An 18,921-nucleotide genomic window follows, 5' to 3' on the forward strand; every position below is an offset into this window, starting at 1 on the left:
CTTGTATGCACATTCTGAAGTTTGCTATCGGATTGCTGACATGAAATTATGTTTGTCTTAGGAGAACACACCTCAATACATCACTCACTCAGGGTGCATTTTCAAATGTACAAACTTTTTTTTGTGGAACGCAAGCTTAATATTGTTAAAATACACAAGTGCATATAATCCTAATAGAACTGCAAGTCTTGTTAAGTATTAATAGTAATGGTCAGGATTAAAGACACATGAATGAAAGCTTACATACAGTACGTTGTAGTGGACTGCTTCATTTTTTTAAGGGCACCAAGTTACATAAAGTCAATGGAGCAGAGAGCTTTTGTACACAATTCTACAGTAACAACATTTCATATCACCCAGCATAATTATCATCCAGGTGGGGCTGCACACTGGTGGTGGTGAGGGGGAGTCCCCATTACCTGTAAAGCGCTTTGAGTGGAGTGTCCAGAAAAAAGCGCTATATAAATGTAAGCAATTATTAATTATTATTATTATTAATTACAGAAGTCTGTTGTATAATATATGATTGTTTAATTTGTGTTAAATTGTTGCAGTGTTTATGAACTAATATACTTTGTAAGGTTGGGATGAAAACTCTTATTGCATAGAAATGCTGTGAAAAGACTTTTTTACCTCTGACTGTAGTATGAATCAATTAACTCAATAGTAAGACCAGTCTTTCTCAGCGCTTGTGTAGTACATCATTTTCTGAATTTGTGCTTCCCTGTAGCATCCTAATAAGGCACAAGAATGATGTATTCATGCTATATGTGAATGGTGGTTAGTTCCTGGGAGTTTTCTTGTTTGAGTAGATGCACATGAAGTGATGTAATATCTATTAAAGGGTCCTATAACTTTCCACTCTAACAGTAATGTGAACTCTGCCCCATTTTTCCAGTATTAAGTGAACTATTCTACCTTAAGATTCAAGCCCACCTGTCACTTTATTCATATTCTGGCAAAAAACAACACAAAAAATACATCGTGTCTGGGGAATTATTGACATCTGCTTGACCACATTGCTGCAGGCAGATGTTTAAAAGTTAGAGACCAGACTCTGCTTCTTTTTCTAATTCCTTTATAGTGCATTTTTAACATGCCTGGCGGGCTTGCTGAGACACCCTTGCTTTAACTCAGCCAAGAAAAAGAATTTCCTGGAAAAGCTCAATATCCCAAAAGAACTGCAGTCATTATTTTCCCTGTGCTTTTTTTTAAAGCAGCAGGCTGCTCGGTTCCTCTCGTCTTCAAAAACTGAAACAACTGCACAAATGAGCAAGTGTGGGAAGAGACACAGCAGCACTAAAGGCAGGGTGACATTCACACGGCCAGCAGGGATTGAAGAAAGTTAAGAGGAATATTTTAAAAACACTTTTTATTTACAAATAGGAAATGCTAAAAAGCATCCAGATACAGTAGTTAGTTATAGGCAAAAACATACAATCCATAATACAAATCCTTAATTTCTGAGACATTCACAGCAAAAGCCACTTACAGATGATAAGTCACCCCAGCTCCAAAGTCATGTAACAACAGTGCATTCAAGTCAATTCGTAGCCATCATCTCCTAGACCTCTGCTCCCCCTCCCAGAAAAACATTTGGCAACAGCCATCTGCCTGCCCGACCACCTCTGTCGTCCGACATGTTAATTCAACTGCAACACCTTCCTTCTAATCACACTCACCAGCCCCTGGCCCCTTTCCTTCATTAGCACAGATTAGCAAAAGTGGAGACTGGGCTGCACAATCTTTCTTCTTTAAAACAAGTGCTAAGGAAACAGTACGACAGCAACAGAGCACAAAAAAACCTGGAAAACACTCGGTACATTTTTCTTTCCCAGTGTGACCAGGCTGAAACTTCACTGCCAACAACTTATGACCTCCCTCTCATCTCACTCCTCCTGTCCAGAATTCAGCCCTGGTTGAATTCTTTACGGCAATTTACAGCATGTACTCTTTTTAAAAAAAAGGCAAGCCAGAAAAAAATAAGTCTTTGAAACACATTTACCTCTTTCAAAAATGTGTACAACGCAAGCGGCTGGAGGCACAGCCAGCTGGCCCCAGCGTTGTTTGTTGGGGGAACCCCTCATAGCCCAGGTATAAGCGCGTGGGCTTACCCCAATAACAGAACAAGTCCACACATTGGGTTTTCCAAGTGTTACAGCCCAGCGAACAGACCGGGTTTTCAGTTTTTCAAAGTCCCTTTCTCCCACAATGGGGGGAAGGTGATCTCAGTCCGGGAACCGCGTGCTTTTTTCTGCGCGCCGGCTCCGTGCACACAGTCTGTCGCCCCCAGGAGCGGGGCTCCCTACACCTTGGTGGCCAGCGACTGCACCTCGGACTTCTGGGTCTGCGTGCTGAGGGTGGACGACAGCGAGCTCATCTGGCCGTGCATGGCCTTCTTCAGGTTGAGCAGGCACAGGCACTGCGAGCGGAAGCGCAGGTCGAAGAAGGCGTAGAGGAAGGGGTTGAGGCAGCTGTTGACGTAGGCCAGGCAGGTGGTGTACGGGTGGGCGTGCAGCAGGACGCTCAGCAGGGCGCAGGTCTGGGGAAGCACCTTCAGGTAGATGAAGGCATCCAGGCTCTTCAGCACGTGGAAGGGGGTCCAGCAGAGGGCAAAGACCACCACCAGGGTGGTGATGATCTTGAGCAGCCGCTGCTTCTTCTGGTCCTCCTTGCGGAGGTTGTTGAAGTGGCGGGTGACGGTGCTGCCGATGAAGCAGTAGAACGGTGACCTCTGAGTTTTTGGACAATGTGAGTCATTCAGCACATTCAGTGATGTCTGTGGTTGGCGCTTTGAGGTCTTGCTCTCCTTAATTCCTTCTAAGAGCAGCGGGTGGCTGAATTCCTGTCCTAAAGCTGTCGGGGGTTGGTGCATACACTCACACGTTTTATGCGTTTTTGGCAAAACCTGAAATTTGCTGTGGATCCAGTCAGGCTGAATGGCTTCCTGTTTGGCTGACTTGGGACTGGAACACACTGCACTTCTCGACTCTAGTGTCTCGAGTTTGATTCTGTCTTGACGTGCTCTCCGTGTAGCATTTACAGTTTTTTTCTCTTGGCCATGTGGAAGCTCCAGGTGATAGATAGATACTTTATTGATCCCGTGAGGGAAATTGCAGTGGAACAGCAGCTTCATGCAGTCAACACAGCATAGTGTAACGAATGATACAATAATAATACAATACATACAATACAGTCAGTACAGTCAGTGAGTGAGGTGCTCCAGTTACCTTCCGTAGTGGAATGTAGGAATGTTGTCTGAGGCTACCGGGTAACTCTAAATGGTCCGTCCTCTGCCTGAGTGAATGTGTATCCCATCCATTATCTACACATTATCTATACCACTACAGGACCACACTGCATTGTGGTCCTGTATTGGTATAAACGGTCCCGAAAATGACCATGTGGTTGTCTGGACTATCAAGATGTCTCCTGCACAGCCCCCAGTGTCAGTGCAGTTACAGTGGACCTTGGCTGCCCCCTGTTCGGCTAATGCAGTTTGCTGTTCCACCAAGACTTGCCGTTCTTGCCGCCAAGTCTTGGTGGAACATTCATTCTTGCCGTCTGCCATAAGACTGTACAACGCATCCACCTTGCGTCTTGGCAGAGGCAACATCGACAGTGACCTGTTTCTGGACTAAACGCATCTACACATCTACTGCTACATCTGTTCTCTTTCTTTTTCTTTTTCTTTTTCCCGTTTACAACCACTTTTTGTGCAATATATGCCAGGGACCTGTGCAATACATTTATATTTATATCTATAGTTACATCTATATTTATATTCATATGTGTGATACGATTTTCTGTGTACTGTTCTGTTCTAGTTTGTTCTTGTGCGTCCGGACTGTGAGTAACTCTTGTACTGTATTGTATGTATTGTACTATTATTATATATTTCGTTACACTGTGGCTGTGTTGTGTGTGTTAAGCTGCTGTTGCACTGCAATTTCCCTCACGGGATCAATAAAGTATCTATCTATCTAAGACAAGTTATTATTTTAAAAAACTCAGTATCGTTGTCGCATAATTTGAGTCAGTCATTTCTTTTCACTCTTTCAGGACCACTCACGAGTTCCTGTTTGGAGCCCTAGCTGAGCTTGTGAACAACGCAAGGTACAAATCCTCTTTCTAGCCTGCTTTCTTCCTTTCATCCTGGCTCGCTGTTTGTGTAGATGTTCAGCTTAGCGCAAGGTTCTCAAAGGGAAGGTTGGTATGTTAAGCTTAGTTAAGTTTAGTTCCGTTCATAAATCAGTTGAGGTAGTGCAGAAACTGTCATTTGTAACCACAGAATATCTATCTGCTGCCTCTTCCACTTCCCACAGAGCATATCTAATGTTGTTTTGTCTTTGCAGGGATGCGGATGCTAAAAGAATAGACATCTACACAGGTAGTTTTCACATACTGCGCTCAACCATCTGTTTCTGGTACTGTGTCTTCAAACAGTATGGTCTGTTTGTCTGACAGCTGAGTATGGCGGTTACTCTGACTTGTGATCTGAACCGAGAGGAAGGTGTTTTGGTGTTTTTATGTTTCCTCAGGCGCTGGCTGTGCTGTAGTTATTATGAGGACCGCCGCTGCTTGCAGAAAGAGCAGAGTAATGTGATGTGTTCATGAAAGAGCTCTCAGCAAAGGGAACAGCTGCAGAAGTACAGGAGCCCTGAGAGCGAAAACCGTATTTGCAGATTTTTTGTCGAAAATATTTCGAAAAAAAGTTTCTTCTATGCCTCTTTTAAGTTTGTGGCCACTTATCTTAGCAAGCAGTAGGAAGGGTTCTGACTAATAAATGGAAAGTATGTTGTCAGGACATAAGCCTCCATCTGTTTGTAATGTGGAATCGCCTGTTGCTGTCACCATCTTCTTCATGCCTCATTTCATCAGGTTAATTTAGAAATATAAAGCTCAGCGGCTCACAGTCTTGAACCTTAGCAATTTGGTAGGTTTATGTTTTTGCTGTGCATACCTTAGCAAATTAAAACTCTCACTCTCACTCTCAATGGATTTTAAATCCAATTTTGCTCTTGCCAATCGTTTTATTGTTCTGGCCAGATTGTGGGGTGCTTCTATGTTTTATTTTAAACTGACTTTGAAGTCACCTGTTGACTTTTGTTCTGTATATATTGCTCCAGTTAATCACGTTTGGAGAGATTCATCCCCGTTTCCAAATGAGGCAGAGGGTTCATAGCTCTAATTTTATGAAAATATTTAATTTGCAAGTCTTAATGCATTTATCTTACGAGTTTTCGAAAGTGGGTAACGTATTTTAAATTGCTAGGTGCTCACCTTCTGAGTAGCTGAACTGGCTAAAACAAGCAAGTTCACATAAAAGGCCAGAATCGTAGGTCATTTTCGGTACGTGTATGTCAAAAGTGGGTAAGCCTCATCCGTAAGCTCCTCATGCTGTCAGGAGTAAGTGTCTGTCTCTGTAGAGCAGGGCGGTGTTATCTCTCTGGCCCACTTTCTGTCCTCTCCTCTCCAGAGAAGAAGCCGGAGCTGCGTGGTGGGTTCATGCTGTGTTTCCTTGACGATGGGACTGGAATGGACCCCAGTGAGTACAAGCCTTGCTGTGGATTTAATCCTCTGTTTGTGTGTAAAACAGTTACCTGTCAGCATTCATAATGGATGTTAATTGTATGAAAATCTGCACATATACAAATATGTTCAAGTAAGTAGCTGCGTCAGCAAATAAACCTTTACTTGTTCCATATTCAAATATGTCATGGATATCCCAGTGACGCAGTTTTTAGTATTGATGCCTCATAGCACGTGGGTTTCCTCTGGGTGCTCCATTTTCCTCCCACAGTCCAAAGACATGCTGGTGGATTCATTGGATTCTGGGAGAATTGTCGCTTGGCATGAGTGTGTGTGAGTGTCCTGTGATGGACTGGCGACCTGTCCAGGGTGTGCCTTGTCTTGCACCCGCTGCTTGCTGGGATAGACTCCGGCTCCTCTCTGACCCTGTACTGGATAGATCGGTTAGAAAAGGGGAGGATAGGTGGAAACATGCCACATGCTCATTTCTCTTGTGAGGTTTGCCGCATTCGTTTTCGGTTGCAATGTTGTGTTTTGTCAGTTCATTGAAAGACTGAGTTGTCTTTATACATGTGACCCAGCGGTGAGTTACCGTTAAAAGAACCCGAAATTACTAGGGAGTTGTAACGGTATATACGGTGTTGTTGCCCTATTTACACCCTAAATACCCGCTATATAAATGCAATTATTGCTACTATCCATGCAGTCCTTCTCTCTGTTTGTAAATGTACCCAATTTCCCCAGCCTTTGTGATGCACAGGGTTTATTTTAGTTCAAAGGAATCCTGGGTCGTGGTTGTTTGCCTGTTGGCCACAGGGGGGCGCGTGTCTGCGGAGCAAGGGGGTGTGAGCAGAGTCGGGGAAGAGCGCAGTACACTCCCTCCACCACCACGCTGCCCTCCGCTGTCTGCGCCCTGAGCTCCGTCACTCTCCCACTCTTCTGCTTCACCGCAGGCGCCGAGCCGGTCACCTTCGTCTTCTTGGGCTGCGGCTCCTCCTCCTCGCTGTTCTCTGCCTGGGGGGGGGGGCTCTCTTGCGCTGGCTCCCTGCGGGCGTTGCCTGCTTTGCTGTGCTCTGTGCGGCGGAGGGAGAAGAGGGGAGAAGGGCTCATACAAGGCTCATACCTCTTTGCTCGGGAGCCGACAGCAGCTGGCCGTCAGCGGGAACGCTCCCCCTCTGCATGAGCAGGCTCGTACTCAGCTTGTACGCCGCAGTGTGTCAGAGCCGTCACAATCACCTACAACACATACTTCTTACACACCCAAGGAGCACTCAGTAAATCTGATGTGCTTTTGCGGTTTCGATTATCCAGAGCTGTTTTTGACATATTCGGTATTTTGTATGTGACCCAGCGGTGAATAGCGGCCTGTTATGCCAAATCCACTAGATGGCGCTACCTCTTAGCTGGCGGCTCCTGTCAGGTGAGTTCAGCGTTCTGCGCATGGGCAGTAGGGACTCAGAAGCAGTGAGTTACCGTTAAAAGACCCCGAAATTACTAGGGAGTTGTAACGGTAAATACGGTGTTGTTGCCCTATTTACCCCCTAAATGAGTATAAAGGGGCACTTCATAGGATTGAGACAAGAGTAGCGAGATGGATATTAGATTTTAACGGAGTACACTGAGGCGGTAGCCAGTTTTTAGACAACTACTCGGGCTGGGGATATCTGTTTATTGATTTGTAAGTAATGGGTTTCACATGCTCCTTGTATTTTCTGTTCCTTCGTTCTTTACAGAGATTTATGTTTAGCACCGTTTGTTAAGTGTACGCAATTGTAAGTATGATACTAATTATGGTCGTAATGTAGTTCTCAGGGAGGGCTGAGAGGTGACCCGCGCAGCCTGGGAGCGGCTTATTTCTGCCCGCGCTGCGTGGTGAGTTGTTTGAACTTCAACTGTGATGTAATTTATTTATTTTTTTGTTGTTCAGTGTAGATGCGTTTCTGTAATGGTCAGATGGAATGTAAAAAACTGTAAAACTAAACATGTTTTCTTTGTTTTCCCCTCTGCGTGAAAGAACCACTGCCGTATTTTGTGTATATAAAAATATTGTTATATGTCATTTCTTTTGTTATTTTATTTTTGTTTTTTAAACTAAGAACAGATCAGACCACATACTCACCTAGAAATAAAGAACCCCAAAATTATATTGGTGTCCTGTGCTGATTATTCTTTGCCAGGCTACACAATTTTGGTACCAGGAGTGGGGTTTCTGATAGTCTGGGGGTTCTGACTCTCACAGTAAAGCGGTGGTGCATAAAATACGGTAGTGGTGAAGACAGCTGTCCAAGGAGGCTGATAACGGACGGAGAAGGCCAGGTCCAGAGGTCCAGTGGCCAGTGTGCTGGGAACCAGACGACACCAACGGCCAGTGGAGGACGTCTTCTTGTCTCTTCAGACTCATCTGCTGAACTGTGGTATTCCAAGATTGATGTTTGCACAGAGACTGTGTTTGTGAACAGTTCCCAAAATGTCAGGTGATGACAGGGATGATGGTGCAGCAGTTGATGGTCGTGTAGTTACGGAGAATGGTAATGGTGACAACCTCCATGACTTGAGGTCTCAAGTAGAAGACCTAGTTAGAAAATATGACCAAGCCATGGCCACTATTGCTGCACTGGGTCCTGAACCAAAACGTTCATATGTGTATGTACCTAGAGAACGTAATGTACAGCCTTTTAGTGGTGATATAACTAAAGATGGTTGCTCCGTTGACGAGTTTATCGAAGAAGTTGAACGAGTAATCAGAGCCAGGGAACAGACTCCTGCTGAGCAGTATGACCTTGTGTTATCATTGTTGAAGGGTCCGGCCCTAGAAGAAGTACGTTTACGTATGGGTGGTGAATCTAGACAGGTCAGTGATATATTCAGTTACCTCAGACATGCTTTCAGGGAGAAGCGCAGTGTTTCCCAACTGTTGCAAGCCTTTTATGGCTGTAAGCAAAGGGAGGGGGAAGATCTTTGCAATTACTCTCATTCTCTCTCTCGCATGCTCGGCGCTGTGTTAAAGGTATCGCCTGATGTAGTGTCGGATGAGAAGCGAGCTATCCGAGATCAGTTCATAGAGGGGGTTAGGGATTTATCTCTATCGCCCAGGACGCTGCAACACTGCTGCTGATGCCCTCTCTAGGCAGCCATTTGCAGGGGAGCCTGAACCTGACCCTGATGATGTCGAATATGATGATTGTGTGGCTATCTGTAATGTTGTCAGCAGAGGCACACCCCTGGAGCCAGATTTGGTGGCAGCCGGTATGAAATGCTGCAAAATAAGACAGATCCGTGTTTTGGAAGCGGGAGTGGATTGTGATAACTTGAACAAGTCACAGAGTAACACCCAAACTTTCCCAGGGTATACAAAGAAGGAGCTCCGTCGGTTTCAAGATGCTGATCCCTCTCTCAGTGCTTTCCGGATGTTCTGGAATAAGTAGAGAAAACCAGGGAATAAGGAGAGATCAAAGTTGCCTAAATCTACCTTGTCTTTGTTGAAACAGTGGCACCGGGTGCGAGAGCTTGATGGGCTATTGTACAGGGTGATCGAAGATCCTCATGTTGGTGAATGTTTCCAACTCCTCCTGCCTGATTGTATGAAAGATCAAATATTGGAAAGTGTACATGACCAGATGGGTCATCAAGGAATTGAACGCACTCAGAATCTGTTGAGACAGAGATGCTTTTGGGTGGGCATGTATAATGATGTGGAACAGTGGGTCAAGAAGTGTCAATGGTGTATCCTGACCAAAATGCCACAGCCAAAAATCCAGGCACCCATCAAACCATTTATAGCTACTAGGCCTTTAGAGGTTGTCGCTGTCGACTACACGGTCCTCGAGCCAGCCTCTGATGGGCGGGAGAACGTGTTGGTAGTTACTGACGTGTTTACCAAGTTTACACAGGCTTTCCCGACTCGTGATCAGAAGGCAGACACTACAGCAAAAGTCCTCCTGAAAGAATGGTTTATGAAATTTGTATGCCCTGAAAGGTTGCATCGTGACCAGGGAAAAACCTTTGAGAGTCAGGTAGTTGCAGAGCTGTGTAAACTTTACGGAGTGAAGAAAACACGCACCAGTCCTTTCCATCCTCAAGGAAACCCACACTGTGAACGGTTCAACAGGACCCTACATGACCTTTTACGCACGTTGCCTCCTGAGAAGAAGCGCCGTTGGCCAGAACATCTGCCGGAGTTAGTCTATGCCTACAATGTGACACCTCACGCTAGTACGGGATATTCGCCTTACTTCCTTCTGTACGGAGTGCATCCTCACTTACCTGTTGATGCGTTACTGGGCCAGGAGGAGGTGCTGGATAAAAGACATGATTGGCTGGTGGTCCACCAGGAACGGTTGAACGAAGCACATGCCCGAGCTAAAGAGTACGCAGAACAAAAAGCTGCGGAAAGAGTTGCACTGCAAGAAGACAAAGTGTTCTTTCCCCCAGTCAGTGTAGGTCAGCTGGTTTATCTGAGACACAGACCGTTGGGCAGAAATAAGATACAGGATGCTTGGGGACCTACTGTGTATAGGGTGGTAGAGGTGCAGGGTACGACACACGCAGTGGAACCATTGGAAGGTGGTCCTATAAAGCGGGTACACAGGGTTAATTTAAGGCCATGTGTGGGCCCTGTCCCAGCCCCCAGGTGTGTTAGAAACCAGTCCCCCACAGGAACGTCTGTTAGTACCCTTTCAGAGTCTCCGCCAGAGTTTGTAGTGTTGGAGGAGGTTTCGCTTCCAAGATTAACTCGGGAGGTGTTCCCTGAGTCATTAGATGTTGCTAGTGATGAGGATCTCTGTGGTAGTGAATCAGAAGTGTTCTCTGAGCCTCTTAGGTTTGAACCTGCTCCTGAATCTACAGGTGCTGTGCAGGTTAGGACTGAGGCTGACACCGAGCCTTCTAGGGCTGAGCCTACTACCAGCTTCTCTCCTTGTGACCGTGTAGTAAATGTACCTACTCCTGTTCCACGCAGAAGTCGTAGGGCCAATGCTGGGGTGCACACTAATCCTTTTCATGAACCCAAGTCTGTCTGTAATGCGATCTCCTTAACTCCAGAAGTCTTTTCCCAGATGATGGCAAACTTAAGTGCTGTCCTTTTTAGGGAGGCAGTCAAGGGGGTGAAGGGTTGATAGGCACCGGGACGTTGACTATGCAGCAGGGAAGCCTGGCAAAGAATAATCAGCACAGGACACCAATATAATTTTGGGGTTCTTTATTTCTAGGTGAGTATGTGGTCTGATCTGTGCTCCTTGGGTGTGTAAGAAGTATGTGTTGTAGGTGATTGTGACGGCTCTGACACACTGCGGCGTACAAGCTGAGTACGAGCCTGCTCATGCAGAGGGGGAGCGTTCCCGCTGACGGCCAGCTGCTGTCGGCTCCCGAGCAAAGAGGTATGAGCCTTGAATGAGCCCTTCTCCCCTCTTCTCCCTCCGCCGCACAGAGCACAGCAAAGCAGGCAACGCCCGCAGGGAGCCAGCGCAAGAGAGGCCCCCCCCAGGCAGAGAACAGCGAGGAGGAGGAGGAGCCGCAGCCCAAGAAGACGAAGGTGACCGGCTCGGCACCTGCGGTGAATCAGAAGAGTGGGAGAGTGACGGAGCTCAGGGCGCAGACAGCGGAGGGCAGCGTGGTGGTGGAGGGAGTGTACTGCGCTCTTCCCCGACTCTGCTCACACCCCCTTGCTCCGCAGACACGCGCCCCCCTGTGGCCAACAGGCAAACAACCACGACCCAGGATTCCTTTGAACTAAAATAAACCCTGTGCATCACAAAGGCTGGGGAAATTGGGTACATTTACAAACAGAGAGAAGGACTGCATGGATAGTAGCAATAATTGCATTTATATAGCGATTTACATGTTTCCAGGAAACCCACTTTATCACCCACTGAAGTGCTGCACCTTCTTGGGTGATGCCTCTCGCCCTTTTTCAACACTATGCGGCAGATCAGGTAGAGATATGAGAACTCCCTTCTGTGGCATTAAGGGGGTGTTTTAAGACTAAAGACTAAATTAAGAACACAAGATGACAGACTTTGGGCAAAGGAGCCCAGTCGTTGTTTGGTTTTAACTGGACTTTTGCTTAGTTTTCACCTGTGTCTTTTGAGGTGTGTTTCACTGTTCATTCTGATGGATTTATGGAAATGGTTGAAAGCCAGAGTGAAATTTAGCTAGGACATCACGGGTAGCATCCCTGCTTTTAAGCACAGTGCCTCTGCATCTTTAATGACCAGCTCGTCGGGATGTCTGCTTAATATCTCATCTGAACGATGGACTTTCCTGCAGCGCGGTGTGCTTAACCAATGGAAATGTTAAAGGCGTCGCAGTTGGACCTTGAATAATGATAATATTATATCAACGTGGGGAAGGTGAGGGCCTGAGGTTTCTGCACATCCCTAAGCTCCCCTGTCTGTTCTGGTGGCGGGTGTTGTACTGGACTGCCCCTTCTCCGGAGTCACGTGCGATGTGCTGTCCTTGAATCTGCAGAGCGCTGGGAAGCAGATGCCTGGCTCCAGACGGAGGACACTCCCTCCTGCTGAGAGCACGGAGGAGGAGGAGGAGGAGGAAGAAGAGAAAAGGCCAAGCTCTGGCAAAAACAGGCTGGCGGCTGCAATTGCGCCCCAGGTGTTCAGAGCAGCGGCCGAGCCAAGCGCTCGGAGAGCCCAGAGCAGTGTGGTGGTGGAGGTACGCTGATCCCCCGACGGGGCGCGGTTCCGAAAAGCCCTCTAGGCGGTAGCCTCCTTCCCCCAGCACAGACAGGCGGCGGTGTCTGGTCTCAGTCGCTGCAGCAGAGCCTGGCGTGTGGCTCGTCCTGCAGCCCTCTCTCTGGCAGGCAAGGCCCGCAATTCTGCAGTTCTGTGGGTCTCAAGCTGACGTCATGCGATACTGGAAACGTGGACGCGCTATCGCAGTTTTTTAGCCAAGATTGGCAATGATGTCGGTAGCTAAAACATTTCTGTTACAGCTTGGTGCACCTGACACTTTCCGTGTCTAGAGGTGATGACATTTTATAGCTTTGCTTCGCAAATTTTCCTTTGTGATGATGACTCCTTATGATGAACCACTGCCTTTTGCCAAAATGATGTACTATACAGCAGTAAAAAAAACATAAAGCCAGAAAGAAAAGATCTAGTTGGCTGTGGCAATTGTTTTGGGGAGCAAAACATCCCAAATACTACACATCCGGCACTACACATGCATCCGGCGCCCTGATAAATTATCTAGATATGATAAAGGTTCTTGGTATTCATACATCTGAGTATCCAGATTGTGGTGTATTTAGATAAAGAATTTGATGAATTTTTTGTGCTGGTGAGAGAACGCCAGCTTTCGCTTTCTCTAGCACGCGGTGTCCTATCCGAGCTCTGAGCTCTTGGTTATTTAATTGAACCTGAAGTTTAAACTAATTGAAGCTTTTGATGCATTTCTGTTCTTGAACGTCGGAAGATGGTAAGAACAAAAACAAAAGTAACTTGAAACCTGTACCCATTTGGAGTGCATTTAAAGGCATTTTTTAGCCCTCCTCTCCTCGTAGTCGACAGGATCTGATGAACCAAATTATTACCTTCACTTAGGGTTCAGTTAAGCAGCTGGAGAGCTCATCTGGAGTGGAAACCTGGAGGCTCTGGGGCTACGGTGGGGAAAGATTTGCTCTGGCGTTTGAGACATCAGCTAGTGGTTTCATTTCCAGAGCCAGACCCTGCTGTGCTTAATGCCAGGCTTGTCTCTTGTGTTGGCAGATCACGGACAGCAATGAAGAGGAAGAAGAAGCAGGAGTGGATCTCAAGGCAGCAAAGAAAGGTGAGCAGCTCTAGAGAGCTGTAGGAATCCACAGGAGGAATGTTAAGACACTGCAGCCCAGCCAGTGGGAGAGCCTGGCCAGAGTGACTCAGACCAGTAAACCTTTGCTTTAACTGAACATTAGATAGTGTAACATGTTCTTGTACAGCATACTTTTAAATAGATTTAAAAGCCATGAATGGCAATGGAGCAGGTAAAGGGTGGGCAAATTGCTCATGGTGGGTCTTGTTTGTGTTTCAGATGCTTTAACAATTTTTTTTAATACTCGTACGTTTTAAAAAGTAAATTCTAAAATAATGCTAACCATGTAAAAAAATAATCTGTAAGATGCATACATAATAAAACAAGGTAAAAATAAATACTACATAGATTTAAAATTCAGGAATACCAATGGAGCCCTAATGACAATAATAAACTTTATTTTATATCACTCCCTTACAATTGGCTTGTCAAAGCGCTTTACAGAAAAACAATGAGAGGAAAAGCAGAATTACACAAGCTACAATGAGGGATTAGAATACAGCAAAGGGGCACACAGAGCCTAGTTAAATAAAAGCCCTTCTACATCAGTTGCTTACACGGGTGTTAGTTGCGTGTTGTATATGTATTTTTTGTCATAGCATATTTTGAGAAAAAAATGAAAAAAAAACATTCATGATTAAGCAGACATTTGGCAATAACAGACACCTCTTCTCATTTATTAGCCCACTGAGCTGAGGGTGTACTGTAATATAAGAATTCTGCCTCCACTGCGGCATCCTCGTTTGGACCGTGCGTGATTGTGCTCGCAGAGGTGAAGGGCGCGAGTCATTGCAGGGTCGCTCTTTCAGGCCGCCTACAGTGTCCCCTTTGTCTGCTGATAGAGGCTTACTAGTGGAAGTGAAGGTGAACAAGGAGTGCTTCACCGGCCGCGTCTCGTCTGTGCAAGCTGGCAAGCAGGGCGTTCTCTGGAAAGTGAAGTTTGACTACGTGCCCACTGCCATCACCCCTCGTAGCAGGTGGTAAGTATCCTTTTCCCTTCGGGAAGGCTTTCCCGAGTTCCTTACAATATGGTTGGAGTAAACCAGCAGGTAGACGGATAACGGTGTCGGATTGCCATCTCCGATTTCAGGGATTTCTTCAAGGTTTTTCTGCAGAGCACTGGTTCACAGTAGGGGAAATGGTAAAAAATGACCTGTTCCGAGGTTAACCCTGAAATATTTGAACCCTGCTGCGGAACGTTTTGGAGGCCACGCACACAAAGCAATGCATTGTCACTTCACACAAATAGAAGCAGCAGGCAATGGTGTGGAGTTTATTCTCATGGCACACTTTCTTTGACCTTTTTGCACATTTGGGCAAGAGCTTCTTTGAATAATTGAATTCTTTCCATTTCTATAAAATAGTCATGCTGGTTACATTAATCAAGGTCTTTTTGACAAGGGTAATGTAAGCAACACAGTGCTTTCTGTAATATGTCCATAACAATTACTAATCCAGTTGGAAAGGTTTTAGAATAACCTGATATTCTAGTTTTCTGTGGTGTACAGATGAGCTGTACGTGAAAAGTGATTTAAACATGCTGCCATGTTGAGGCTAGATATGCAACCACGATCCTGAGGATAGGCAACGCTGATCTAGCTGATCCTGCTCGCCAGGCGTTGATCGGCAACCCTGAGCCTGCTCACTAGGAATTGTCTAAGGCAAGGTGCAATTGGTGGACAGACAATTTTCAATAAAACGGAACGTGTCTTGGCGGCAGCAACAGCACAACTGTCTTGAATGTACTTGAGCTGCCTGCCTTCCAAAGCGGGGTATGAAATAGCCAAAGAAAAGAAGTGGTTACCAGTCCTCCAGAGCCCAGGGATGTTGTCCGTGATGCTGCTGCCCTTCTCACGGTCTTGCTGGCAGGGTGCTGAAGGGCAGTGATGATGTGCGGCTGATGCGTCCTCCAACGCCCGAGTCCCAGAGTCCCAACACCTTGGAGGACATGGAGAAGGAGGAAGGAGCCCCCACCCGAATGGAGCCCGACACCACCCAGCCCACGGCCAGCCGGGAAGTCATCGAGAGCCTGGTTGTGAGGATGAGGTAGGCCAGGGGCTGAGTAACAGGCTGCGGAGAGGGTATCCGACCGATCCTGGGGCTTCCGGACCTCTGTGGCATCCTCCCCTTTTCTAACCACTTTATCATCAGGGTCACAGGGCAGCTGGGGCCTATTTTGGCAGGCAGCAGGCAAAAGGTAGGGTACAGTCTGGACCCAGTCCATCGCAGGACACACACAGACACACACTCACACCAGGGCCAGTTGACCTACCAGTATGTCTCTGGACTGCGGGAGGAAAACCATGCAAACACTGGGAGAACATACAAACTCCACGCAGACAGCACTGTAGGAATTAAACCGGGGCAGCAATGCTAATGATAACCACGGAACAAGTAAAGGTTTATTCCATTCTTTACTTGTTCCATTGCAGCCTAAGCATGCTGTTGTAGCACCCTACTTGAAAGAATGATAACCATGCTGCCCCTTCAGCGGTTTTTTATTACTTTTATCCCCATCCGATTTGGAAGTGCCAGTAGTAATTTCTGCACTGTGCAGGACCCATGAGGAAGGACACGCTTGTTCCTCTGACGCGCTCGTCCCTCGAGCGGGCCACCTTGTGGCACGAGGCACAGGGCCTTAAGGGAGAGGGCTAGTGCACATTGCCTCCCTGACTAACATCACCGCCGGCTTGCAGCTTCCCATCGCTGGAGGCGCTGATCCGCGGAGAGATTCTTCCCCCGCCTCACCACGACGCCTGAATCGTCTGCACTCGGAGCATCTCTCTGTACCGGTTCAGCTGTGCAGGAGTGTCTGGCTCCCGTATATATAGAGATGTACAGGGCGATTGCAAAGTTAGTTCGCCTCTTCAAACACAGTTACCCTGCAGACTGTTCTGTGAAGCCTTGGTATTTCATACACCTACAAATGAGACCACTGGGGACTCGTGTTCTCAGGTAATCCACATTTTTTCAATGGACAAGTGAAAAGTGCTCTGATTATTCCAAGTTCGGAGAACCAAGTGTTTATGTACTTTTCCTTCAGTCTTCTCCATAGCATATTAATATCTTTCCTGTACTTTAAAGATTCTTATGGTTGCAGACACAATTCTGTAACATATTTCCCTTTGCCTTAATCCTTCCAGGATGTTGCTACGGTACTTTTTCCCTCCGGATTTCCAGATCCCTAAGGATGATGTCAACACCATGACTGCAGAGGAGCTGGTGGCTTTCCCAATGGTAGGGAGCACTCTGGGATTGAGCAGAGAGCCTGCTGACACGAGGCTGCCGTTAGATAACCATTCATCAACAGGGCATGGGGGGACGTCCAGGGTTCACCAGGGAACACTGGAAGACAGCATTGTTGGTTATATAATTGACTAGCGGTTATTACACCTTCTTACATATTCTAAATATGAAAACTCTAGAAAGTTGAATTTAACACATAAATATTTGTGTTTGTGAGGAAATTGTAAGCATAAGTTAGATATTATATCTTAATACGCGACGGTCTCGGGTGGGGCAGCTGGGCTGACGCCTGCGCCGTGCCCTGCCTCCACAGAAGGAGTATTTCCAGCAGTACGAGCTGGGGCTGCAGACGCTGTGCAATTCCTACCAGAGCCACGCAGACGCGCGGGCCCGGGCCGTGGTGGAGAAGAGCAACAGCGCCGAAGCCAGGCTCCGCGAGACGGAGGAGAAGCTGCAGAAACTGCGCAGCAACATCGTGGCTCTGCTGCAGAAAGTGCAGGAGGTGAGAGCAGCGCTGCAGCCAGGGCTGGGCTCCCACGCGCTGTTCACTCGCTGCCTGGACACGGGACAGCTCGTAAGAATTATCAGGCCACTGCTGGGAAAGTGGCACCCACTGTATCCAAGGTTTAGACCTATTCAGTTGGCGTGAAGCACCTTGGATATATCTTTCAGGCTGTCCAGCTGAATTACCTTGCTGGGGCAAATGCTACTGCTTTTAAAGTAAATAATAGTTTTATTTTCTTTGTTCATCGAATGTTGTTAGCAAGCACACGTTTCTGAAATCCCTAAAGGGTATTTTCTCCCTTTACGAGACGCACCAGACTGTACTCTTGACTGTCAGATCCGATACTTTTGTTTGGAAGTGACTCTTTTCACTTCACATTACGAATTCAAATGTAGATTTTCAGCAGTTCCGCTATAATTTTTGGCTGCATTGTGCCGAATAGCAGGCACCACAGCTTTGGCTTAATTTAATCCTCTACCTTGCGGGACATCGATATCAACACGGATGATGAGCTGGACGCCTACATTGAAGATCTGCTTACTAAGGGAGATTAAGAGACGCCTACTTCTTACGTCAGCCAAAGGGACTGATCACAGACAGCATAGCTGGCTTGGGCCCGTTCACCCTGTTCCACTTCCTGGAGTCGTCTGTTCTTCTCTTACATTGTTCTGCATTCCTAGAGACCAAGGCGTTTGTGGGCAGTGGCACTGGAGGGTCCAGGAGAAGGGGGCATCGCAGTGGTGGGTCAGTGGCTGGTTGCAGCAGCACTTTGGAAGCAAAGGAGCAGAAAGACTGCTTTTTTTTTTGCAGAAGCTCTCTCCTGCAGGGAACAGGGCTGGCACCACCCTCCCTGTGTGGGCAGTGCTCACCAACCCACCCCGAGCCTGAAAGCGAATCTGCTTTCGCTAATCTGTGGCTAAGCGGGGATGGAGGAATAACGCTAAATGGCATTAATTGTACCAAGGTAACAAAAACTACACTGCATTCAACTTTTAAGGACAGCCAATTGAAAGGGCAGAGGAGGCTGGAGGATGCTGTTTGGTTGTGGACCAAAGTAGCCTACGGAGATTGAGCTGAGCTGGGAGAACCGTCTTCTGCTTCCAAAGAAACTAAGATACCTTGCCTGGATGGCTGTGGTGTTCTCCTGGACCCAGGGAAAATGTGACTTTTACAGCTGAGCTCCAGTCTGTTAACATATTTCTGTTGGACGACTGTTTATGAAAAGCGCATCACCTTCCCCACGGTTTTTAAATTCCTAATTTTTAGTTATCACAGTTCAAAATTTCTACATTTTACCTAAAATAACGTAAGCTTTCTTTGGACTGTTTGTTGTTGTCTGTGACAACTTCACGTCAGGTCTTGCTCAGACTAAAGCTAAACCAGTAATGACCATTGTCAGAAAGTCACTATCGCACTCCCATTGTTGCATCTGCTGTTAAAAAAACAGATTTTCAAAGTAAGGTAAGACTGCTTTGTATATACCACAGGGTTTTTAAATAGCCATACAAAAACAGAGCAGGTAATAACTGCGAACTAATCATTCTGGATTTTTTCCAACTGTAGCTGATTTCAAGGATGTTAGCCATCATAGTCTACTGTGATGATGTGCATAAGATAACAGGGTTTCTTTGAGGCTGTCGTCTTGTGAAATACCATCTGTACTCTGATTTTTATTCTTGATGCAGTCACCTGTTCTCCAAATTAAATCCAAACTTTTAACTAAATGCAGGGTGCAATTTCCCGCTGGTTTTTTGACTGCTGTTTTCCGTTTGTCAGAAGCTTTTACTCCTCACTGCGGAAAGCAGCCTTCGATCTAGATGGGGAAATGTCTGTGAACA

General features: G+C 46.6%; 2 protein-coding genes and 1 long non-coding RNA gene across 3 annotated transcripts; 2 read left to right on the plus strand and 1 right to left on the minus strand.

The window, feature by feature from the left end:
* Positions 1-2,305: 2,305 nt before the first annotated feature.
* LOC148819247 (apelin receptor A-like) lies at positions 2,306-3,555 on the minus strand. The gene is made up of 2 exons (XM_088935473.1): positions 3,522-3,555; positions 2,306-2,856 (listed from the first exon to the last, which is right to left on the minus strand). Exons 1-2 carry the CDS (start codon positions 3,553-3,555, stop codon positions 2,306-2,308), a joined length of 585 nt encoding a protein of 194 aa, XP_088791599.1.
* Positions 3,556-4,069: 514 nt separating this feature from the next.
* LOC148819248 (uncharacterized) lies at positions 4,070-5,500 on the plus strand. Its single transcript, XR_016094339.1, has 3 exons — positions 4,070-4,116; positions 4,356-4,390; positions 5,480-5,500. It is a non-coding gene; the product is annotated as an uncharacterized LOC148819248 (long non-coding RNA).
* Positions 5,501-7,197: 1,697 nt separating this feature from the next.
* LOC148819249 (ATPase MORC2-like) lies at positions 7,198-18,807 on the plus strand. The gene is made up of 9 exons (XM_088935345.1): positions 7,198-7,210; positions 7,338-7,404; positions 10,958-11,062; positions 11,998-12,195; positions 13,251-13,311; positions 14,177-14,312; positions 15,202-15,378; positions 16,476-16,569; positions 16,892-18,807. The coding sequence occupies exons 4-9, from the start codon at positions 12,013-12,015 to the stop codon at positions 17,225-17,227; spliced, it is 987 nt and encodes a 328-aa protein (XP_088791471.1). The 5' UTR covers positions 7,198-7,210; positions 7,338-7,404; positions 10,958-11,062; positions 11,998-12,012; the 3' UTR covers positions 17,228-18,807.
* The last annotated feature ends 114 nt before the right edge of the window (positions 18,808-18,921 follow it).

The sequence above is a fragment of the Atractosteus spatula genome, chromosome 17, assembly GCF_055471065.1.
Source record: "Atractosteus spatula isolate fAtrSpa1 chromosome 17, fAtrSpa1.hap1, whole genome shotgun sequence".
NCBI classification, from domain to species: Eukaryota; Metazoa; Chordata; class Actinopteri; order Semionotiformes; family Lepisosteidae; genus Atractosteus; species Atractosteus spatula.

Bases quoted from the DNA above. Each gene is read 5' to 3' on its own strand.
- LOC148819247 (XM_088935473.1), bottom strand. From the start codon at position 3,555: ATGAATGTTCCACCAAGACTTGGCGGCAAGAACG. The intron at 2,857-3,521 runs GCAAGTCTTGGT...AACCCCCGACAG, and splicing joins AAGACTTGGCGGCAAGAACG to CTTTAGGACAGGAATTCAGC.
- LOC148819249 (XM_088935345.1), top strand. From the start codon at position 12,013: ATGCCTGGCTCCAGACGGAGGACACTCCCTCCTGCTGAGAGCACGGAG. The intron at 12,196-13,250 runs GTACGCTGATCC...TTGTGTTGGCAG, and splicing joins AGAGCAGTGTGGTGGTGGAG to ATCACGGACAGCAATGAAGA. The intron at 15,379-16,475 runs GTAGGCCAGGGG...TAATCCTTCCAG, and splicing joins AGCCTGGTTGTGAGGATGAG to GATGTTGCTACGGTACTTTT.